The sequence below is a fragment of the Ammospiza nelsoni genome, chromosome 2 (genome assembly GCF_027579445.1).
Source record: "Ammospiza nelsoni isolate bAmmNel1 chromosome 2, bAmmNel1.pri, whole genome shotgun sequence".
NCBI lineage: Eukaryota > Metazoa > Chordata > Aves > Passeriformes > Passerellidae > Ammospiza > Ammospiza nelsoni.
In genome coordinates, this window is record NC_080634.1 from 32,660,537 (window position 1) to 32,685,244 (window position 24,708).

The window sequence follows — 24,708 nt, forward strand, 5'->3', positions numbered from 1 at the left end:
TTTTCCGTTCATCAATCAGTGGAATCTTTCCCATTGTTTCTTTTATCTCCCAGTGCTAGTTTTATCTACCAGCAGACTCACAGCTTTGTAAAGAATCCGCTATTCCTCTCATCAGAAAGCAAAGCCTGACAAGACATGAGTTAACCAACAGCTGTTTTAATAAAATATTAATAGAAATAGGAGTGTAGACAACAAGTAAGTCTAAGACCCCTTCAGATGCTGGGCACGCCGTGTTCAGGCAGCATTGTTCAGGACCAGAAGGGAGGAACCCTGTTGGTTTGGTAGGGGGGGTGACGAAGCTTTGCTGACACTTGGTGAGCGAAGTGTCTCATGAGTTGTATTGGTGAGCACAAAGTTGTGGCAGCAAGATCTGGCAGCACACAAGGCAGGAGCGCCATGCTTTCCACTGAGCTGAGCTACAGGCGTTTCAGGGAAGGTCTGTGTGCCACACAGAACAGCTGCGACCCTGCAAGGAGCGTCCTACACAGGAGAATAAATCACGTTTTCCTGCCAGGGAATCATTATCATCCATTTGAAACTCAGAATCAGGCTTCAAAGAGATGGTTGAATTATTACATTTTGTAACTGGAAGCTCCTCAGGCCCCCCGCAGCCCAGCCAAGGCGGGAGGAAAGGAGGCGGGAGCCCTGCTGGGGGCAGGCGTGTTTGGATACGTCCTTCCCAGGCACCAGCTGAGGTCCGGCAAAGTTCTCCGGTCTCGTTTTCCCCCCTCACCTGTGCCAGCGGAGCCGGGGTGCGCCTTGTGCTGGGGCAGGGACAGCAGGAGGACAGCGCCGCCAGAGCCCGCCGCGAAGGAGAAGCCATGTACCGCAGAAGGATGAGAGGGTAAAAGAAATTAAAACAAAAAAAAAAAAAAAAAAGAAAGAAAGAAAGCAGTCCAGCTTCAGCTCTGTGTTGTTGCTGCTGCTGCGGCCCGAGGGCGTCCCTGGCCGTGCAGCCCCGGGAGGGGAAGGGAGGGAGGGAGGGACGGAGCGAGAGCTTTGTGTCCCTGCGGGCTCGGGACGGGCCGTGCTGGGGGCGCTGGGAAAGGGTGAGGGCAGCGCTGGTCCCTGAGCGGGACCTTGGTCCCCTGTGTCACTGCGGTGCACCAGGGGCTGCACTGGGCTCCCAGCCTGCTGGGGAAGCTGCCGGTGGCTTGGAAGCTGTCCCGGGAGCCATAAAGCAGTGAGGAGCAGCGGGCACTGCGGAAAGCCCCGGGAAGTGTTGGGGTGTTTGGGCAGGGCTGGGCGGGAACTGGCTGGCCCCGACGCCGGGCTGCCAGAGGGGCTGGAAGTGTCTCAGACAATTTTCTGTTCCAGGGAGGGGGAAGTTTTAATGCAAGTAAGAAAAGAAGTAAAGAAGTGTAAAGAATTGTTATAAATGAGAAGCGTGACTAGGCCAATATTCAAGCAGCAATCAATTTATTAATTAATATGGTAAAGTATGAGCAATACAGTGCTGGGTACAGCAGGAGAAGTTTTCCCTCCAACTGCACATCGATAGTTGAGGCTTACAGGTATTTATAGGGGTACTCATAACCCTTCTCAGCAGTTTCTATTCCCTATTTTTACATCACAGTTCTATACACTATTGTGATTTAGTTTTTCTCAGGATGTATCCCAGAAAGGAGCATCCCCAGATGGTGGGGTCCGGTTTCCGAAAGAAGAAGGACAAATCCCATCTGGTGAAGTCCAGCTCCCCGGATGTGGGTCCACCTTTTAATTGCAAGGACTATTGTTGGGGAGGATGGAACAGGAAAGCCTTATAAATATGATTGCCTGGCAAAAGATTTTGAGAATATAGAAACTATAAGTGAGATTGAAATGAAAGCAAGTTTTGAGATCCCTTAGTTACTGAATAACAGGAAAACAATGGTGTGGCCGGCTGAAGGTAATCCCCTTTTGAAGAAACAAGACCCTCTGCAAGCAGGCAGGTCCAAGGGTCTGAGCAGACCCTGCAGCTTGGCAGACAGGGCCCAAAGAGTAAGATTTAGGGTTTAAAATGTAACACGGTATGGTAATGTAGTGATTTTTGTAAGTTGTATGGAAATGTTATAGGATATGCATGCTGTAGTAGATTGGTTGATGAGAATCTGAATATTCTGAATAACACTAAAGATGATTTATTGTGTTGTAACGGGAGCTTCGCTCTCTTCTGCACTTCTTTTTCTTCCTCTCTTTCCTCGCTCTCTTCCTCTTCTCTTTTCGCGCTCACCTCTGCACTTCTTCACCCCCTCCTTTCTACATGCTCTCTGCTCTTAAACCTTTAACTCTCTTACACTTTAAGTCTCTCTTCTCTCGGGCCTGCTCCGAGCTGCGGCTGGCAGCTCCCAGCGGGCCCTTCACCCACGCCCTTTGCAATAAACTACAAGTTCCATGACCTGGCTTCAAAGAGATCTCGTCTCCGTCCCTCCTGACCGTGCGCGACCACCGTCACTCCTACAGACTCTCCCACAGGCTGTCTTACAGACTTTCTTACAGACTATAAATCTCATAACAGTGATGTCCAGCTTCCCTTGGTCGAAACTATTCATCTTTGAGTTGATGTTCATCTTCCTTTCTCAGGCTGCTTTTCCTGTTTTGTTAAGGTGTGAGATAAGCATGTTTCCTTTTAATATATTCTAAAGCTATAGTTTCAAAGATCCTTACTACAAGCAATATTATAAAATTATACTTCAAAAGGTTATTATAGGAAAACTCTTTAAGGCTTAGCTACAAGCAAAGAGCAACATTCTTAATGCATTAATTCAAATGCTCCTAAATCAACTAAGGTTAATTGAGTACAAAGGATAGGTTCAAAGGCCTTCTTCCATGCTTTACTTTCCTCAGTTATTATTAGAATTCGTCTTTTTAACTGTCCCATGGTCGGTTTCCATAAATATTACAATCAGAAATACACACATTGCCTGTAGGTACCTGACACGAAACACAGCTTTGTATTTCACAGAATGCACTTGGTAAAGAAGTGCCTCGGTTGTGCAAAGCATTAGCAAGGGACAAAAAAATGTGGATTAGAGAAGTTTTGACAAATTTACGCTCATGTATTTTTAGACATTGTCATTATTACTGTTATTATCGTGCAATGAGCAGAGTTTTAAATCATTTCTAATAGAAAGTGTTAGAGGAAGGAAGGAAAATTATTAAATATCTATGATGATGTGGCTTATTACACAGTTTTCGTAAGACATTCGTATTAGGAGCTGTTTTGTGAATTTTAGAATAACCTCATCGCATTCCTGTTCAAGTTGTGGATGGTGGGACCATACAATAGGAAATATAGAATTACCACATTTTAAAATGTATTTTGTAATCAGTCAATACATCTTCAAGGTTTAATGTATGTTTACATAGCAGCTGCATATTAATAAAAAAGAAAAGCCTAGGAGATGGTTATGTTGCTGTCATCCCTCTGTCATTTTCTGCCCTAATTCCTCTAAACATTTTGGAGTACAGTCCATTTTTCATATTATTAGTCATACTTTACAGTGCATTTCTCTGCAGCTCTCAAATTCTGAAAGGATTACAAGTTCACCTCTATGAGATTGATGGACCTGATTTAGAAAGAAAAATTATAATGTTTTCTTCTTTATAGCTTTAATTATTTGCTAACTATTAATTTTATCTCATATTTGTATCAATAGCTGTTACGTGACTGATTTTTTTTGAGTTAGGCTCTATGTGTATGTGTGTACCATGCATGACAATGCTGAACACTTGGTGATGACTACAGGCACTTTAAAAAAGAGTCGAGGTGATTGCATGAATTGGGGCAGTGTATCTGTAAACTCACAATGTAAATATTCTCTTATCTGACTTGGGGAGAAAAATGCATACTGCCTTTCTGTATATATTCTGTAGTGTGTGAGTGTTTTATCACAGTTTTAAAATTTCTCATTTGTCCTTCTGGTAGTGTTGTTTAAATTTTCATTAATCTACTATTTAAAAATAGCAAGTAATAGCTGTAGCAAATATTAATAAGAATGCAGACTTTTGGTCATATTTTACTAAGCCGATTACACCATAAATTTCACTCGGCTCAACACATCCCTAAGGTGTCTGTATCTTGAAGATTAGTGTATTTCAAGATTGTTCTAAAGAAATAGCTTTATGTCCCTGAACACAGGACACCCGTTGCAATAGCTTGTTCAGAGTGTGCAGTATTTTATGGTCAAAACACAGGCAAGAGGGTGCTTAAAACCTACTTAAGTAAGACTTGGAAGTTTTAACTTGTGTGTTATAATCAGATGGGAACATCTACAGGTACCTTTGAATTAATTAAATCTCTATAATCTGTTGTGACATTGCTTTCCAAAACCTTAAAGTTATCTTCTGTAAAAATTAGATTAACTGAACTTTGCTTGAATATTGGGAGTTTAATGAATTTTGTTTGGTGAATTTCAACCAGTCACATATTTTATATATTTATTGTGAACATATGATATAGTTATATTATGTATATGTTGTTGCCTTCTGATATAAGGCAAAGCGACCTGGTTTCGAGGAGCAGCATGGCGACCCAAACTCACCAGGGTCACTCAGGCCAAGGAACACGCAGATACTAATGTGGTAGATGGTCAAAGGCCTTTATTGTCTCATCTCGTGGGGTTTTGTAGTCTAAGGGGCTTCTCTATGTCAGAGGGGGTCTGCAGAACTATCTGTGGTTAGTAAGGAGTGGAAAGTTACCAGGAGTGGAAAGTTACCAGCATTGTTAGGGGGGCTGCATTCCTGGTGACATTCCTGGCGTGATCTCTTATCTCAGGGGATTAGGGAAAAAGAAGTCCTACCGCTCTCCGTCACATTGGCACGATCTTCCGACCGCCAGTCCCTGTCCTACTACAATATGTTCCCTAAAAATTGAGTTTTACAGAAATTTAAGCTAAAAGATGTTAACTTCCAAATAACATAATATAAATAGAAAAAAAGCATCTCTTTAAATACCTTAAACGAGAAAGCATAAAATTTGAGTCTGTGCTTCAGTTTGTCCCTCTTAGTGTTTTTTTTTAACAAGCGACTAAAGGAATTAGGCATAATAAAATAGTTACTCCTGTACCATAATTAAACATTTGGTTACATTTACATTTACATTTACATAAATTCAATAGAAAGTCTGATAAATAAATCTGCATGTGTGGTTTCTTTGGTTGAAATAAATGGAGTTTACGTGGAGAAGATTGAGAGAGACACACCCTGTGGTTTACAAACTGGTTCCTGTGCGTATGTATTTTAGTGTGCAGGTGGCTGGGATGAGGAAGGAGACAGGGTAAGGAGACAAAGGCTTCTGACTGACTCAGATAAATGAGATACTTTTTTGCATAGGTGATAAGTCCTGCAGATAGAGAATATGTGACAGTTACTTTTTCTGCAAGATTTCATTTGTCCGTGTCTCAGACTGGGGGGTTTTGCAACTTTTTTTGTTGTGCTTTTTGTTTGTTGGTTTGGTTTGGGTTTTGGCTTGTTTGTGGGTTTTTGTTACTAATGAGTACTAATCTATAAATCAATTTACAGGCTTGTTGCTTCTCTCTTTGGAATCTGATCAGTTGCATACTGTATTTACTCTGAATTATTCTAATGTGGAAAAACATATATCTGAGGTGCATTCTCATATATATCTCTATATTAGGCAATTGTACAAAGGCTACATAGTGCCTCTGGAGGCTTCATCGCTTATGCATTATGGATAATTACTGAGCATAAAAGATATATTGAAGACTACTGGCAGTTTTTGCATAGGTCCTTAACTAGCAGTATTTAGAAGTCCTTTATGAACTCAGAAAATATCCATCCTGGGAGTTGCATCTTTTTGCATAAAGCCCTTATTTCCTCTTCTCTCAAGCAGGATGGTGCTGACTGTGCTAATCCTTATGAAAGTACAAACAGCAAGAGAATCCAATAAGGAAAAATATTCAGCATCATAGTGGACCAGTGCTTTTTTTTTTTTGGTATTAGTTTTTATGAAATTCACAACAGCTCCCTACATTGAAAAGAGCTACATAGGAGCCTTGTAAAAATGTCTGACACAAAAAAAATATAGAGAGGTTTTAGAAATACTCCTACTGATGGGGAAGAGGACAGGCATGGGGAGGGGGAAGGCAGTGAAAGTTCTGCTTGCAGCTGTGGAGGAGGGGAGGATTAACAGTTCGAGGTTTGGTTCCTTTAGTTCCTTTACCCTGCCTGGTTATTGCCTCTCCGTTTTCCTTGCGTTGCTGTTCTCGTGCTTTGCCCTTCTCAGTTCTCCTCTGATTTCCTCCACCGTCCCCCTTTTTAATGGAGTACTAGTGAAAACAAAGCTGTAACCAGTGATTCCTGGAATTTTCTCTTCTGTTTCAGCATGTATATCTCTAAGAGAGCATTAAGAAAACACTTTGATCCCCGGGAGTGTCCAAAGGAGACATACCTACTGTGCGAGCTGGAGTGGCGTGGGGGCGTCAGATCTTGGCGGCACTGGGTCAGAAATGACGATTACAACAATTGCCATGCAGAACAGTACTTCCTGGAGGAAATCTTTGAGCCAAGATGCTACAATATCTGTGACATGACCTGGTACCTGTCCTATAGCCCCTGCTGGGAGTGCTGTGATGTAATTCGGGATTTCCTGGAGGAGCAGACCAACGTGAACATCTGCATACACGTGGCACGGCTGTACTACGTAAACTATCCAATAAACTGCCAGGCCCTCAGGGAACTTAACCGCTCGGAGAAAGTGACCATTAAAGCCATGGACGCCAAAGGCAAGGTTTCCCATGATTTGTGGGACTGGGGAGGGGTGAGCTGGTGAACTTTGTGCATGGTGAATTGGGTATGGGCTTGCTTCTATGGTGCCCCACATCTACTCAGCTTCTTTGGAGGCACAACCATCACCATGCAATGAATGAGAGTCACATCCCAAAAAAGGGGTTTAAGTAGTGCAGGAGAAGAGGGGCAGGACCCTTAGCAACCAGATATCTATGAAAATTCTCTTTTGTTTAGAGATACCATCCTTATGTCACTCCTGAGGGAATGGGGGATATGGTCCTTCTCCCTTGTCCTAAATGCAGTTGCTGGGACAAGGCTGGCTGAAGAGCTCCTTTGCAGTTAAGGGAGGGGAAAAAAATGCCCAGAGTGAATGATATTGGTTCCAAAAATGGAGAGGACAGCATCCATCAGCTGACCTATCCATGGCCAAGCTGTCTCTGTGATATGGACACAAGGAAGTGCTTAAGAAGTCTTGCTTCCTGAGCTTCTCTGGTATCTGAATAAACTCAGGTTAATTATCTTGCTTCTATTTCTCCAGACTATGATTACTGTCGGGAGACCTTCATACAGCGAGGTGTCCACTGTGATTTCTCGCCCAAGAGGTTTCAATCAGAGATACAGAGGAATCGTGCAAAGCTCGAAGACATCCTTCAGGTCAGTACACTCTGAGAGACAGAGGGGATCACATGAAATGATCTGCACTCTGGGGCAACTGAGCTGTAAAGAGCAGGAAAGAAGCCCTTGTTCACATGTAGCTCTAGTTGGACTGTAAAGAGTTCAGCTAGACCCTTGAGGCTTTTGGCTTTTGAGAAAAGGAATGTACTAAAATCATGGGAACTATCTTGTCCCCCTGGGAGAGAAGCACTATGGATATTTTTCCATCATATTGATGCCATCTTGGGTTTTGCCTTTTTTTCTTTTATATGTTCTCTGTATTCTTCGCACATAGATTTGGAGCTCTGTAGCCTATTATTGTATTCTAGCTAGTTTTCTCAGTACTTTTCTGTGCCCTTTCCCTGGGCAGGGAGACAAAACAAATTCCAGAGCTCCAAGCCCCAGGGGTACAAGGCCTGTATCCTATCTTGGTTCTTCCTGGGATCCAAGGTTGAGAACAAAGTCTTTGAGACACATTTTCATAAACAAATACAGCTAGTACCAAGGGACGGCTCCAGAGAAGGAGCTTGACCTGGGGGAGAGGTGCATTACCACTTGTCCTCCTAACTGGGGCTTTTTATCAATTATGCTGATTTCCTAAAACCAATCAAAACTATATTCACCCTGTGTGGCGGGGCTTTTGTGGACATTCTCCATAACTGCCCCTGGAGGCCTCCAAATAAAAATCCACTTTTTTATCTTACCTCCTATACTAAAATTATCTCAGATTTCGTTTTTAGGTTGGAAAAGGCAACAATATTATGAAGGAAAAGCTATGCAGTTTTTCTCCTTTGGGTTCCAGGGTGGGAAATTCCTTGATTTTTATCTCCAGTTCCAGTCTCACCTCAGAAACCCTCCACCAGATTCCTTTTTAACCTGGACCTGAGCATGGGTTTCAGTTTGCCAAATGGTGCCACTCGGCCCCTTTCTCTCAATGTCTGCAGTGGTCTGACTCCCCCCAGTTACAGGGCCCCTGCATACTTCACTAAAGTCCCTGCCAGATGCCATTCAGTAACTTCTGTGACTGGTTGGAAGGGTACAGTCTCTGTGAGGTGAAAAAAGCTGTTCAAAACACAACACCTGCACCCTGGGAAAATTCAGTCTTTGCTTGTGTTTTGTGGCAGGCCTCCTGAAGGGCAGGAGAGAGAAAGGTGTGTTCAGCAAGAGTGCTGCAAGTTTGTGGCCCTGGAGACAGGACACTTTGCTTGGATGAACAGGTCCACGTCCTTGGCTGCGAAGGACTGTATTTTTAAAAAAATCTAGCAAAACTAATATAAGTGCTTCAGCATTTTGATTTCAATGCATTAGAATTTTCTGACAAATGCTATTTTCAGTGAATGCGAGTGAAAGAAATCTGTGGCTATGTGGGTCATTTGTTGTTTGGGAAATCCATTTTATATGGCATACGTGGAAAAGTAACATCTTGGGCTACTACAACTAATAGCCTGATTCTGCCATGTCCATTTCAAATCACAGCAGGTTCAAAGTGCAATTGGAGGACGTAAATGTCATACTTCTATTTCCATTTCAGGATCTTCATTTGTAGAATCAAAGAATCACAGAATATCTCAAGTTGAAAGGGAGCCAAAAGATCATCAAGTCCTTCTCCTCCCATGACTACCTAAAACTAAACAACATGACTAAAATCTTCATCCATGTTATAAACATTTATGTAGTAGTTGGTTTTCACTATAATTTGTTTAGTTTAATTATAAAATTGTAATTGTTTTAAGATAATTAGTGTAAGTCTCAAATTGCTTTTAAGTGTGGTAAAATTTGTAAGTGCTTGTGGGAACGTAAAAGGAGAAATAAAGCTTTTAACGTAAAAGGCTTTTAAAAGATGGAAGTGGGCTTGCAAAAGGTGTCTTTAAGATACGATTATTATTGCAAAATGTATATCTAAGATAGCATAAGTGAAAAGCAGAAGACCATAAAGGAAGAGTTCCAAGCTTAAGATGGCATCAGAAGAGCACCCTAGACTGCAGCTATTGAATTGTGCAAACGCTGCAAAAATCTGAAGCAAGATTGAAGTCAACCAGCCCAAAATAAATCTGCAAAATCTTCTGAGGGGGTAACACCACTGTATCAGTATAGAAGTCTGCAGACAGAAGAGGTGGGTGTGCCTGGCTGTGGCCGTGCACCCAGCGTGTGCTGTAAGTTTTGCTTTGTGATTATCGCTATTATCATTTACTAAAACTCTTAAAAATTTAAGTGGGCTTCGTTTCTGGTATCAGTGAAGAATCTTTTCCTAATGTCCAGGCTGAACATCCACTAATGCAGCTTCATTCCATTTACAACAGTCCTATCACTGATCCGTGGTCTCAGGATTACATAAATTTCAGGATTACCTGGTCCCAAGTGGAGAATGCAGCACTTGCTCTTGTAATATTTCATACAATTGGTGACTGCTCAGCTCTTCAGTATCCAGATCTCTCTGCAGGGCCTCTTTACCCTCAAGGGAATCCACAGACCCTCCTAGTTTAGTATCATCGGCAAGATTACTGAATTTTGGTTCCTACATTTGGTTCCCCCATTCAGATGATTTATAAGAATGTTGAAGATCACTGGCTGTAAAAATGAGCCCCAGGGAGCCCCAGTGGTGGCAGGTCCCAGCCTGATGTAAACCCTTTGGCTGTAATTTTTTGAGCCATCAGCTAGCTGCTCACCCAGAGCCCTCTGGACTTATCTCGCTGTATCCTGGACATTTTACCCTGGAGGTAAGGTGCTGAGGCCTGAACCAGGATCCTTGAGCCTCAGTAGTGCTATCAGCAATATGATATCATTCTTTTGGTGAAACATGTATTCACCTTTCTGTATTTAGAATCTGGACAAGGCCAGGTCCGTTTTTCACTACCTCTATTTTTTCTATCTTTCCTTCTTCCTTTCTCCCTCTGCTTAAAAGTTCAAGTCACTGCTGCCACAGGCTGCCCAGAGATGGCTGTTGCCACATGTTCTTCAGAAAGCTTAAATCTGCAGAAATTCAGGCTGTTCAGAAAGGTTTGAATTATTGCTGCTACAGACTGTTAAACCGATCATACAGTTTTAATTGCTGCAGCCTATAAATAAAACTTTCTAATTGATGGCTTGGTGTTGTTTTGCCTTAATTTAGCCCAAGGCTATTCCAAATGTTGGCTGCCTCAGAGGAGGTGGTCGAGACATCCCTCTCAGGACCTGATAATTGTCTCTCAGAATAACCTCCATAACTTTACCAGGCACTGAAGTGAGACTGACAGGATGTAATCACCAGGGTCTTCCTTCTTACCATTCTTGAAACATTGGCGCAGCACTGTCATCTTCCACTTGGCCTGGAACCTTTCCCGACTCCCAAGGCTATTGAAAAACAATGCAAGGTCCTGCAATGATATCGGTCAGCTCATTCAGTGCCTTGGGATGAATCCCATATGGATTCAGGCTCCATAGATTTGTGCTCATCCATCTGGGGCAGCCACTCTTGAACCAGTTCAAAGTTGTCTCTGAATTATCATCCCCTCAGCTGCGGTCTTCTGTGTTGGGGTCCCAGGGCCCATCATCAGGCAAGAGACGGGCAGGATGCCAAAAGGAGCGTCTCTGGAGACCTGCTGTCCTCTCAGATAGCCTTGTTTCCTACCTCATGATTCAAGAGGAACAGAAGTGAACTTAAAACCACAGAAAATGCCTCACTGGGGCAGAAAGCACAGTGCAGACACTGTATCTAGCAGTGACAGAGGGACTGTTTTTCACAGAGAGCAGGCAATCCTGGCCACCAGCTGTGACTTTTCATTATCTGTCCCACTAGCTCAATACACACAATGACTGCATTTGGGAACCCTGCATCTCACCTTCAGTGTCCGTATATGGACCTACTTTCACCCTGTCCTGCCATCAGTATCCACAGTTTACTGGAGCAGAACATTCCAAAATCTTATAGTTAGCCATGTAAGTAAACACTTGTCACTGTTTTAAACTGATCTACTAATCACAGTAAGTGTCAGTTCTTGCTGTAATAATGTCTCATCCTTAATCACTGAAACACATCTCCATTAGAAAGACTGTGCTAACCTAGAGGATTTCCCACTGTTTCAGTGGGAGCTCTGACATGTAAGCAAGAGCAGTACTTGATTTTAAAATGCAGCTTCAAAAATCCACAGATGCCCTGTTCAACAGAAGCAAATCCCCCATCCACCAAGAGGTGTGACTGTGGAATGGTAATTACAGTACCCATGGTCATAGCATTTCAGCATCTCGACTCAGATAGCTAAAAGAAGTAAGTAATTATTCTTATTTGCAAGTCCATCCTGGAAGTGGGCCACTAGATATATCCACTGGAAACTCCTTGTGCTTTTAAGATGTTTTTAAAGAGGCAGGGAAAACTGATCACACAAGTCGCTATGGGGGGCTGGGAAAGAGAAACACAGATGATGTGAAACTGCTGAACAAAATGTATAAAGTGCACCAAGTATTTCCCTTTCAGTCTCCAATCTGCTGGCACAGGCTGCCAAACAAACGGTATCAGAGTGTAATCTTCTCAGCAGCTTTGGGGGTGGTTGTTGATGCCCTGTCTGTGCCAAGGCTCATTTTCCTTAGTCCTTGTTTACACTGTCCTGTTGGCTTTGTCTTGCCAGGCTCAGCCCGTTCACATCACAACCAGCTTTTGTTCAAAGCAAGCTTGTGACATTCCAAGGTCACGAGCAAAGAACCCCAAGTTGTTTTCACAATAAAAAAAGAACAAAACTATTATTATGGTTATCTTGACCACCCTCACTTGCGGCTTCCACTGACACACTGCCCAGGAACTGATATGGTCCGGAATGAAGAAAATTAACTCCATCCTTGATGGTGCCCAATGGTTGCAATGCCTGGTCCTGGTAGATATTTTCTGCTTTTGATGGAGGTTTTGCCTCCCATGACAGCTACACTTTCCAGGTGAATTTTGGAGAGAGTTTAACCATATATTGTTGTCATTCAGCTATCCCTGAGTGCTTGGAAAAGAAAGTCTCAGAGCTGCAAGTTCCTAAAGCTGCTCTGAACACTCTCCTTGGTACAAGCCATAGAAAATCATTGCTTCTCTCAAGTGAAATCCACCTGGTTATGTTGTCCCCCTCATATTTAAAACTCTGGTGGTTGTGTGGTGACTGACTCAGGCTCTCAAGCAGGGCATGGGCACTAATCCCCACAGGGTCTGGGGTACTTGTTCTGCTTTGTGCTTTGACAGAGTGTGTGCCTTGAAACAAAGACACAGAAAGGAAGCAAAATAAAGATAAGTATATAGAACTGCTGTGACACAAAGTAGTGTGAGAAGACTGTAGAAGGACTGCTTAGAGTAGAAAAGCTTTCCAAAATAGATAAATAAAACAAGATACGTTTACTTGCAGCTTTTTCTTTTCACACTGACTCCTCATGAAGTATCTGTAATGAGCTGGGAAATTTCTACAACCTCACCAGCTGTGAAAGAATTCCATTACAAGGATATCAGGATGTTTTGTTACCCGAGTAGGCATGCAGATAAGCCCTTCCCACCAGCCAATTATTTTTCACTTTGCCTGCGTCAGAGCTCTGCCTGCGCATCCTTGTGGCTGGCTGCCTGTCACCTCACTGATCAGAGTCAGCCTCATAAAGCTCACCCAGCAGTGGCAGGGTGCCACCAGTTATCTTAATTCTTATGTTTTGGTTTCCGCACATGGAGGCTGAGCAAGAATCTCAGCAAAGTGTGGTGACTCTGTGCAGGCTGCAGAAGAAATGAAAGCAAAGGTACAGGGAGAGATAAAAGAGTCATGGATGGGTGTGCTTATCAGAGTTGCAAAGTAATATGCTGCCAAGGAGGTGGATTTGTGTATCTACAAGCTTGTTTTTATATGCATTATTGCATTATTGTGCATACACATATCTGTAAATATCTGTAAGTATCTTCATGAGTGTGAACTCATAGGTTCATACATAAACACATTTTAGCCTTCTTTAAATGTGGAGGTCACAGAATAAATCTCAAAAGGCTCTGTGTGGTTTTTCTTTCCATAAAAAAATTTAGATACCTACTGAGAAAACTCCATTAAATCCAAGTAAACACACAGTGGATTTTCCTTTTACTGTCAAATGTGTCAGCAGCAGAACACTTGAACTAACACAGGATTTACCATTTCAAATTAAGTCCAGGAGGCAGCCTGTTAGTGGAGGCTGAGACCTAAGCCTCTGTGGCATAAGCCCCAAGATTTTGTCACATTTAAATTTAACCTTTCTCTTTGCTTCCAGACTTCCACTTGGTGATTGTCACCTCTTTCCAATACATCATCCAGGTAGAGAATAGGCACCGATAAAATCCTCAGAGATTTGCAAATTAGGATTTTAGCTGACTCAAGCCTTGTCCCTTTTTGTCTTCTTTGATGTCAGATTTAACTTTCCTTCTGTGCTCCTCTTTCTCCTCTAACCTGTCCATCTTCCTAAATTTCTTCCATATGTTTCCATTTCTAGGACTCTGTCTCAGCCCAAATTTGTTATCAGATGCACGTCTTGGGTTTTGAGTGTCAGATTAGCTAAAAGATGCTCGAGAAAAGGGAGTGTAATAGTCATGCTGCAGACCTGTTTTGCTACAATCTCTTTCCTGGGAGACATCTGAGGGGACCTAGCTCCCTGATGCTCTGTCCTCCTCTCTGTCACCCTGTGTGCATCCTGGAGGCCCTTTGTAAAATGTTCTGAACAAACTGTGATGCTTTTAGGTTATTTTCCCTGCTGAATCTCATCATATATATATGGCATGTCTCTACTACCATCAAGGGGAATATTCTCATGAAGGTCTAAGGAACCTGGTGTTTAAAGGAGGCATGAATAAGTGTCTGTCCACCATTCTATGTACCTTTTGCCATGTATGTTCCTCCAAAATGCATTCAGGTTCACAGGGCATACAAATGAGAGTGATGGTTATTTTAAAAAACCTTTTCCTGGAGTGGTTGAGATATATTCAGATGTTACCAATAGCTCAGCATCACAAACCACCTCTGCATTCATCTCTTACATTACCTTAAGCAGTTTCTGTAAGGGGACATTATTGACTGCATGAGAAGTAGAATAAAATTTTTTACCACAATTGTTTGAGTAATACAAGACTCCACTTATATAGATAACCCTTGCCACAGGCACGTAGCAATTTAAAGGGATACTGGATTGCTGCTGGTTGCTCATAAAAATCAAAGAACAGGTGTCCCACCTAGTTGTATGATCCTTATGAAGGTCTTCATTCTCCTCTTGACTCACTGAAGCCTAGTGCCCACAAACAGAATGTGCAAGTTCTTCTAGAAGTATGAAAATTCACTCATGTGGCAGCCTCATCTTCCTGATTTTATTTGGGCTGAAGCAGCTACTAAATTGGGATGGGATTAGTCTTCTCACATTTGGCTAACAGAGCAATATTTCCAATAATTTTTTCATTTTGGCTTTCCACCATCTCATACAGCACATTCAGCTTCCTGGAAACACCTGAAAGTGTTGCATTGCTGGTTCCTTGCTTGGACATTTTCCTTCTCCACTTTCTGTGGCACATTGCTGGTTTTCTGTCAGGAACTACTGCTGCTAATCAAGAGAGTCTTTGCAGACTAATCAGACTAATCATCTCTAAGCCTAATTCACCCCTGCTTATTTGTAAATATGTACTGTAAGGATGGGGCAGTGAAGGGAGTTTTGCAGCACCAAGCTTTCCTCTCTCAACGAGGATCACACCCATGAACTCAAAACCATATTAGCCAATCATGGTTTTGTTTCAGCAATCTCTTGAGTGTTTGAGTTGCTCCCCTTCACTCTTCTGTGGTAGGAAATAGTGCAACCACCAGGGAACAGTTCTGTGCTGACAAGGGAGGAGTGACCTTGCAGCAGAAGAGGCCTCAAGGGCAGACTCAGTGTTGGCACTGCCTGATGCCTGCCACAACCACTCTTCTCCTTGGCAGAGAGTCCTGCCAGTGCCTGAATCCCCACCCCCTCTGAGCTTCACATTCGTGTACGCTTCCAGCTTGTTCTCTGCCCTGGTGGAAAACCGAACACTTTTTAACAACAGAATACTGAGAGCTTGCTGCAGAGAATACAAATAAATCACTCCCTTAGCTTTAAAATCCCACATCCAGCTTGGCACCAAGGAAGGCAATCTCTACATTGTGCATCAGGCCAAAAATAATTTTGTCACAAAACCAGAAAAAAATGTGAGTGACAGATACTGACACTACCTAAGGCATTCTTTTGTAATCCCTTTCCTCTGCAAGCTAGTTTTGGGTGTGTCAGAGGAAAGCTTCTCACTAGAAACCAGCATGGTTTCAGTAATTTTTCAGGTTAAATGGGAAATATTATTTTGCTGCATCTTGTGAGAGTTACAGAATCACAGTAAGGTGATCACAGTGAGGTGATGCCCAGTTCATAATGCTGAGCAGATTTCTCAGGGCACTGGAAGATGCCTGCTCTATTTGCATCAGTGAACTGATATCATGACCAATAGCTTCTGCAGATACTCCGCAGGTGGCTCAGGTCTTGCTCTCAGTGTCCACATGAGCACAGAGATCTTCTCAGCTGAGATATTTCAAAAATATCTGGATGTTCCCGCACAACACGGTGTCCACTTCCAAACTCTCCTGGCTGGTGGGAAGCTTGCTTAGAGTCAGCCTGAGAGTGGCTGCCCAGTCAGTGACCACAGCTCAGAGGTCACACACGTGGAGTGTCTGCTTGATTCTGTGAGGACTCAGGCTCAAGGGGGTGTGAGCAGTGCTTGGAATGCCACGGGAGAAGTCCCCCCAAGGGAAATGGCAGTGACCACCATACCCGCTGCAGTTCCACAGGCTCGCAGGTGCTGCACACGATATATTCTGTTTACTCTTTCCACTGGCCTCTGCTCAACTTCCTCGTGGCATCTGGGTGTCGGAAAAGTGACGTGCCATGCCACAGCTGTGTGGCTTGGTGCCATTTGTGTAGATGTTTTTCTCTCTCATCACATTGGGGTGACTAGAGAAGATTTGCTCTTCTGTTCTGGAGCCAGAGTTTAAAAAGAAATGTAATTTCTGTCTGCACTTCAAAAAGTGGCTCACCTGTTAGGTACCTTGAAGGAAATCTTGTACTCGAGGCCAGATCATTTTCTGAGTGGGATCACCCCCATTTGCAGTTCTTTGCTGCCAGAGGCTTGCTTTCAGCTTCAGCCAGCTGGATAGTACAAATGTGAAGAAGTCACCATTAGGAAATGCTCAGCTAATCAGCAGCATTAATAGGGCCCAAAGATCAGTGTTATGATTCAGGAATAGAAACTGAAACTAATGTAAGACTTATAAAGGCACACCAGTCTTCCAGGAAGCAATGCACAAATCCAGAAATACCCAGGGCTGCTGTCAGTGCCAGAGGTAAGTACATTTATGTGAAAGGCAGGCCTATTTCTCAATAATCATGATATTCACTGTAGTTGTATCTAAAGAACTGGAGTGTCGAGACAAATGTGTATTGTTGGCACGAGGATACATAGGAGACAGATGTGGATTTCTGTTTTATATCTTTGAATACATTACTGTATCTTGAGTCTTGGGTCCAGCTTCAAACTATTAACATAATTTTTTAACCTTGGTATGGCAAGAAGAATTCAAAATTCAAAAGAACTTTTACTGTGAAAAGAGATCTCAAAAGCATTTAAGAATGGAGCAATTTAGTTAGCTAATGTATTAATCTATTTTATTTTCATTGTGATAAATAACTAGAATATTCTTCTTAAAGAATCAGGGCAATAAGGCTGTGCTAGTAGTTGATCATGTCTCTGTTGATGTGGAAAACTATTTTCTTCATGTTAAAACGTAATTTTGCTCTGTATAATTCAGAATTTCTCATCTTCACAAGCTAAGCTGCAGAAAAATGCCTTTAGTATCTTAATTCTAAGTATATAGTAAAAGAAATCTATTATATTATGTATAATTCATAAAAACAAAAAAGAAAAATAAAATTAATTATTTTTATATAAAAAATATTTTATCAAATAAAATTATGGTTCCTAAATCCTTAAGTTTCCTGTTGGTGGATTTTTACAAAATAAATAAGTTGCCTTGATCACCTGCAACTGTTTTCCTCTAGACCCTCAACTGGGAAGGGATGAATAAGTCATGGGGCCAAAGTTGCTTGCCACTATGGAAGATAAAATGTGTATAATCAGGCAGGGCTGTGTTGCCACCCTGTATGTATTTGTTACCCTCTTTTCTGTACAGATTTTTTTTTCCTTGGCACTGATTTTTTTTTTTAGTTTTTTAGAAACTTACAGATTAAATAAAGATGGGAAGTCAGTTGTGGAAATGTTTTTGCCTGGATTGCCAAGATTATGAGTACCAATGAGAAAATGGCTCAAACTTTGCCTGTTCTCATAGAAGTGGTTTGGAAAATTTAAAGGGATAAGACATTTGATTCTGCTCTTTGATTAGTCAGGGAAAAGCAGATTCAGTACAGCTGAAATCAGGGAATTTAAACTTGAGTATTTACACAATCAACCATAATGTGCTAAACTGAACAAGGATTTGTGTACAAAATGGTTTAAACAACCATCAAGTTCAACTTCCAGGTAGGAGTCCACACCTCCTGCATCGCAGAGTGCCTATCCTGCTGGGCTGTGATTACTTATTGACCCCTTTTAGAGAAAAGAGATTTAAGAGGGTGTGTATAGAACTGAAAGGTGTCTGGACAGAATGGGCAGAGGCAATTTTGTTTTCTGACCTGCTCTCCTCAGTGATTCACAAATCTTTTCTACACAGGTCCCTCATCCAGAGAGAACAACCAAGGGTAAGAGATGTAGGTCTGTCACTCACTGCTGCCTGAGCCACTTGGCAATTTCCAGAGACACGCTTTTGCCTTGTTTTATTCTTACTATCCCTTTCCTCAATCTTCCTTTTCCAGTTGCCTTACTGCTTTGACTGGTGCTGATCTCTGAGGGGCGACGAGTTTGCTTACCCACCCAACAGTTCTTGAGGAGGTGCTGGGGGTGTTCTGAAGCTTTCATCAAATTCCAGCTCTAGATCGCTAAATCGCGACATTCCTCAAGCTGCTCATTTCTGATGGGAAAAGCTGGGAGTGGGAGTCCTGGCTGATATTGAGAGTAGGCAATGCATAATGGGACCAAACATCATTGAAGTGCTGGGATCACAGTACTGCTGGTACTCTTCTTCAGGTGGAAGATGCAGCCAGAAGATTTCCAAAGAAATTTTCCACCTAGACAAAATGGAAGGGTGTACCTGCTGTATGAAATCAGGCGGAGAAGACGTGCCATCCAGAGGAACTGGTGCTCAAACAATCGTGAACAACATGCTGAAATCAACTTCCTGGAAAATCATTTCAATAACAGGCCACGAACTCCTTGCTCCATCACCTGGTTCATTTCATCTAGTCCCTGTGGAAACTGCTGCAGAAGGATTCTGGAGTTCCTGAGGTCACACCCTAACGTGACCTTGGATATATATGCAGCCAAGCTGTTCAGGCACTTCGATATCCGGAACCGACGAGGTCTCCGCAGCCTGATGATGAATGGAGTCGCTATACGTATCATGAACCTTGAAGGTAACCCAGAAACTCTGTCTAAGTGTGGATTGAAAGTTCTGGGATTATGTGCACTCTTGGTTTGTAACAGAGGTGATGGCTGGCTTTGGGGAGTGTTATAAATGATCAAGGAGAAAGCCAAATTAATTACTGCAAGGCAATTTATTTTCACTACTGAAAACACGGTCCTCGAAAGCTACAGCCAAAGAGACAGCGTCGGGCCCGGGATCGGCGCTGGGTGAACCAAGATCCGACCTCTATAGCATCAGACTTCCCTCTGTTCACGAATGCCGTCTCCAGCAAGGCTGTTTTATAGAATTTTTTGTGCCTGAGGCAGAGGTGCCTCGATTTCTTTTGTCACCCTGCATGTGTATGAAGTTTCTTTCACTGCAGGGTTGGACAATCGCTGTTTCTTGGGTGGTGGCGGGTGCTGATCATGTCAGGAGAAGTTGGGTATTCAGATGTATGTTCTTGATGACTTCTGTTATCTTGATTGATGACACTTATCAAGTGCTGATCGTCCTAGGGTGTTCCCGTGTTTTTCCAGAGGCATCCCATCTCCACACTAGCCAGGTCTTTTTACTTGTTAACGAGGCATTCTTTCCTGCTGCCACCAGGAGTGTCCCAATTTCGGTGTGGTAATCTGTCTCTGGGCTGTCCGTGGTCAGAGGCTCGTTGGATGTTTAATTTATTTTACAATTTTGGTTTTTATAGATTTTCCCCCTAAGCATGAATTATTTCACATTGCATATTACAGGGAGGATTAGTGAGTGCAAAAATGTCACTCTCTTCTGCCTTATTTCTTCCCCAGTCTTCCCCTGCACAGCAGCAGGACCAGCATGGTCATTTCCTCTTGCCAAATCTGAACATGAGGGTTGGAGGTTTCTCTAGCTATGCGCACCTCCTTTATATGCAGCGTAAAATCCTGTCCCTCCTAGAATACACATGCAGATCAGCTTGCCAGCTGCATCAAGTAATTGATTTCCCTTGGTAGGGAGAGAAGAGCAGGAAACTTGTCTAAAGGACACTTTCAGATGATGCATCACAGAAGATGTGTCTTGCCTTTTTGTTGTGTGTATCTTGCTTGCCTGGTAATGTTTGGCTGTAAAAACAGTCCAGACAAGCAGCTCACAAAAAGGAATGTATATTTGAAGAGATGAACCTCACACACCTGTGTGGATATTTACCACTGGAGTGTGGAGCTATGAAACCCACTGGATCAAATGTAATCTTAAAGGACATTTACTTATATTGGGTGCGCTGTCCCTGGGATTATAGCACCAGAGCATTGTCAGAAGCTCTGGCCATCCCATCAACACTAAGATCAATATGAAACTGCTAAATGTTAGTGTATTCACTCCAGCTTTTCCCTTATCATTTGGATAAGTCAGACAGATTCATGACTGAAGCAACTTGTCTTACCAAAGCTGTGTTCTCAAGCATAAGGCTGCCAAAAGGAGAGCCTGACCAGCTCTGACTGCCTGTCCCACTTCCCTTTTCACTCCTGCCACTTGCTGATTCCTTCTCTCTTGGCTTTATGCCAGAGCATGCTATTTGTGATAAGGGTTACCCAAGCCCCCACAATGATCAATTTCTCTCTCTGGCAATTAATTTTTAGACATATTGCTACTCTGTAGAGTTTTGGTTCCCCTTTCCACTAACTTATTTGTGTAGTTATTTGTGCACACCTCATATGAATATCTTTGTCCTTTACTGTATTCTTACTGAGAAACAAATGACTCACTGACATGTTAATGAAGAAAGAACTGGGCATCCTTTCATCAGGAGTGACTGGGTATCTCTCTTCTTAGATTACAGGTACTGCTGGAGAAATTTTGTTGCACACCAACCCGGAGAAGATGGTTATTGGCCCCAGAACGTCACTTTATACTTCATTTTGAATAGCATAGAACTCTTACATATCTTTTTGGTAAGTAGACACCTGAAAAAACACCAGGAGCAAAAATAAATGCAAAAAAATCCAAGGAAAAGGAGATTTGGATGATCCCAGCAATGGTGTTAGCAGAAATGAGAGTAGGAAAAATAAGCATAGGCTTGAAGCTTCATAAACAGACAGCCGAGCAGGCAAGAGATTGCCAGAGGACTATGCTGCTACATTGTGCCTTTTTGTCCAGGAGCAGAGGATAGAAGAGATTGAGCACTACTCTCAGATTTTAACTAAGAAAAGTTATATTATTTCAACCCTTTGCATGAATCAGCTACCAGTTCACTAGCTTGCAGCTTACCCGAGCTATTTGACCCCAGAAGCTCCTTCAGCTCTGTAATCATTATTCAAGTATTCTCTTTTTTCCTCAGGACAGGGCCATGGATTTCAGTTAAGTTCTGAGCAAGTTCAAAAGCCCAGATGGGTGGATTTACCTTCAGGATCAGAGTTTACATATTAGAGTACAATAGGACCAAGATCTGCTTTCCATTGTTCTTGCAATCCATACAACTGTAGAAGTTACTTGTACAGCCTGATATCCTACTCAGAAAGAGGAAGTGGTATACTGAACAGGAGAGGAGACCAGGACTGGAGTAAACTGTGGGGCTCAGCCACCCTTTGTGGGGCAAGCAAGTTCTTGCTTGAACTGGTCCCTCTGTGCAGAATGGATGGCAGGAGGCAGAGGAAGGGATGCACAAAACTGCTGGCAGGGACTTAGAGTCACAGACACAAACCTAACCCCTTTGTAGGATTGCCTTGTTTTATTTCTGGCTGAGGAAAAGGTACACATTCACCTCATTTCAGTTCCATCCACCCCATACATTACACAGGGCTTTCAGTACCTCAAGACCTGACCTTTCCATTTCTTGCCTGAGTAAGACGTTCAGGTGACAGGATACACAGTCAGTAGCAATGTCCAGTCAATCAGCTGATCTAACAAAGTGCTTTATGCAATGTAATGGTTTAGGAGACGTTTTCCCCTTGGCTTTCAGCCTTTCTGAGTCTCCTAATGCCTGAGATGATTAAATAATTTAGCAGCTTACGCACGATCCGGGCACGGTGCGATGCCTGCCGGGAGCTGAGCGGAGCCGGCTGCTCAGTGCTCCTCAGTGCTGACAAACTGCTGCTGACTCAGCACGGGCCCCTACAGTGGTACAAGGGCAATCTGCCCTTCAGGCCTTGGTTTAAAGAGCCAGCTAACAAATTGCCTGTCCCAGCAAGGCAACATTGGTGATTTCTGCAGAGTCCTGCCAGCTGGGAAGCCTGCTGGAAGTCAGGCACTTGCTGAACTGCCCTGCTGCCTCAGCTAAACACAAGCCACCCCTCAAATGAATGTGCACAGGGCCCATCATCAGTAGTTCTAACCACCAACCCTCCACAGAAGGAATGGGAATGTCTGTGTGCTCAGCCCCTTTGAACATCCTGCCCCGTTTTACTAATTATGCAGAGGTGTAATGAGGTGAGTGAGTTCCAGGCATGAGCTCCAGAGAAATACACACGGTTGCATCAAGCCCTGGCCTCACTGGCAGAAAAACACTGAGGAACCAGAGGGGATGTGGTGGAGCCCCACTGCAAAGGGCAGGGGATGGGGGCATTTGCCCTACAAGGAGAGGTTGAGTGAACAGGCTTTCCTTGACCTATAGAGAAGGTGGCTAAGTGGGAGCTTAGTGCAAACCTGCAGTTTTCCACTACATAAAGGCAGTAAAGATGTAGCCAAACTCTCCTCAGTGATGCACAGAGAGAAAACAGGGTAACACACACAAGCTGCAGTGAGGGAAATTCCAGCAGGATGGAAGGAAAACGTCTCTCCTGACAATGGTGCTGTGCTGGAACATGGTGAGGCTGTCACCTCCATCCCTGGAGACACTGAGAACTTCCCTCTGAGCTGCCTGGTCCAGCCTTGGAGTTAGCCATGCTGCAAACATGGTGTGTGACTAGAAACCTCTGGGGGGGCCTTTCTAACACCCCAAAAGTTTGCCTTTCCACAAGATCCAACTCCACTTCCCCTGCATTCAGTTATGCAAGTTGCTACCTTTTAAATGTTTCTGTTTGTAAATGGTCTGTATTTCTAGGAGTGGAGTACATGGCACAGTAAATTATGAGGTGCTGCCCTGTTGTCTGGAAAAATGTATCTTGAGGGAGATTATTTAACACATTGAAGGAGGATCAGAGTGATATCCTGGAGCAGATGCTTCATTTTCAAATTCTCTATCATGCTGAAGAGACAGCTTAAGCTTTTGGTATCAAAATTTTAATGTTTTTTTTTTCTTCTTCCCTAGGAGCTTCCTCCATTTCTGGCAAACTGAATGCTAACAAGCCTCACCACCATGCTTTCAAGCTCAGTTTGTGCATCAATACAAGACCAGAAAAGCCAGTCGCTGGCAGTCTTTTCTTCTGCAGCCTTGCTAACTTTCTTGTTGCCACCAGAGAAGACTCTTATCACTGTCTGGGCCTTGCTAAGCATTGAACAGAACAGAAGGAGCGCATGAGAAGCCATCAGGGAGTGGGGATGGAGACCATGCCCCACAATCAGGCCTTCCACGTCTGCAGATTCTGCAATCAGATTCTGCAAGGGTCCTCTTGAGAGGCCAGCATGTAATATATTTCATGCTCTGATCTGTTCCAAAAAAGTAATCAGCCGTGCATTCTTGCTTTCAGAATTTCTTATGAAGATCTCTTTTATGGCTATGTGTGTATGCTTCAGAATATATTTCATACTATTAGAGTATTTATGCAATACTGTAGTAATACTTCATTTTAAGGTTTTATTTTTGAGTGTAAACTTTATTTATGACTGTAAAACCAGTATAATAAAAGGGAAGATGTCAACATTGTGGAAACTTTGCTTTTCTTGTTCCGCTCCTTGGTAGACATCCTTCCCTTGTAATTCCACACTCTGGAGACATAGGTGTTCATTGCAAACAGCTGGAAACACAGAGTGGAATGGTGAAATAGGAGATTTTGAAAGCTCTGAGGTCTTTCTACTGGAAGAAGGCAAAAAGAAGCTACAGGTGTGTTGGGTCTTGCAGCAGTTTCGAATTTGAACAGCAAAAAATGTAGATCATCTGAATGAATCATGTGGGGAGCTCCATGTGTCATGATTCCCAGCCTCTTCAAGCAGGAGGCCTACTGTGTGATGCCACTGGGGAATGTGCTGGTGCTGGGACCTGCAACATGCACAAAAGATAACTTGAAGAACAAGGCAGGGGCTGGTGGGAACTGTGCCCATCTCTTCCAGTTTATTTATGCTTGTAGCATGCTCTGTCCTTGCAAAAATCTCCAGATGTTTAGCAGACTATTGAGACAGCCAGAAAAGCTGCAGGCTGAGGAAGCAGCTCCAGTCCCCACAGTGTGGGAGTGTATCTAAGGCTGAGCACAGCTGGCTGGGGAGTGTCTCCTATGTTAGACAAATAAGACAACTCCAAACAATGTATAGCACAGCTAAACTTTTCTTCCCCCTGTCCAGGGCCTCATATTGGATGTCACATGCTCTCTTTTTGGACATTATGGTGTTTGCTCCTTGTTTACTTAGGGAGCAATCAAATCACTTGATCAACATGCAGCTTAGTACAGCAGGGCCCATAACCATTCATGCCCAGGGCTCAGCCCTTTCCACTGAAGGCAGGAGGACAAACTTCCTCTGGTCTGTTTGGAAGCTTGCCAGTTCCAAGTCAGCCCAGCAAAGTTTTTCACACTGGTTTTATCTGCCAGAGTGAATTTGCAATCTGCTGTATCTCTGCTGTGCCCCTACTGGCCTGTGAAGCCTAGAGGCGGGTCTACCACACTGGTAGCCTTTGAAGGTAACCACAGAAGGCAGCTGGTCTGCTCTGAACTTCTCCTGGCCCTCTGGACTGGTAAAAACATTGTGCCACCTTGTAGAG

The 24,708-nt window shown here is 43.2% G+C and overlaps 2 protein-coding genes across 3 annotated transcripts; both read left to right on the forward strand.

The window, feature by feature from the left end:
* Positions 1-404: 404 nt before the first annotated feature.
* Positions 405-10,463, forward strand: LOC132070230 (C->U-editing enzyme APOBEC-1-like). 2 transcript variants are annotated; one of them, XM_059466891.1, is made up of 4 exons: positions 405-844; positions 6,325-6,725; positions 7,268-7,383; positions 8,508-10,463. In XM_059466891.1, the coding sequence occupies exons 1-4, from the start codon at positions 561-563 to the stop codon at positions 8,514-8,516; spliced, it is 810 nt and encodes a 269-aa protein (XP_059322874.1). In that variant the 5' UTR covers positions 405-560; the 3' UTR covers positions 8,517-10,463. The 2 variants fall into 2 exon arrangements, with proteins under 2 accessions (XP_059322874.1, XP_059322873.1); XM_059466890.1 differs by having other exon boundaries at positions 414-844; positions 8,915-10,463.
* Positions 10,464-16,700: 6,237 nt separating this feature from the next.
* LOC132070048 (C->U-editing enzyme APOBEC-1-like) lies at positions 16,701-23,521 on the forward strand. Its single transcript, XM_059466621.1, has 5 exons — positions 16,701-16,721; positions 18,105-18,132; positions 18,518-18,903; positions 20,694-20,812; positions 23,107-23,521. Exons 3-5 carry the CDS (start codon positions 18,525-18,527, stop codon positions 23,131-23,133), a joined length of 525 nt encoding a protein of 174 aa, XP_059322604.1. The 5' UTR covers positions 16,701-16,721; positions 18,105-18,132; positions 18,518-18,524; the 3' UTR covers positions 23,134-23,521.
* Positions 23,522-24,708: the final 1,187 nt, after the last annotated feature.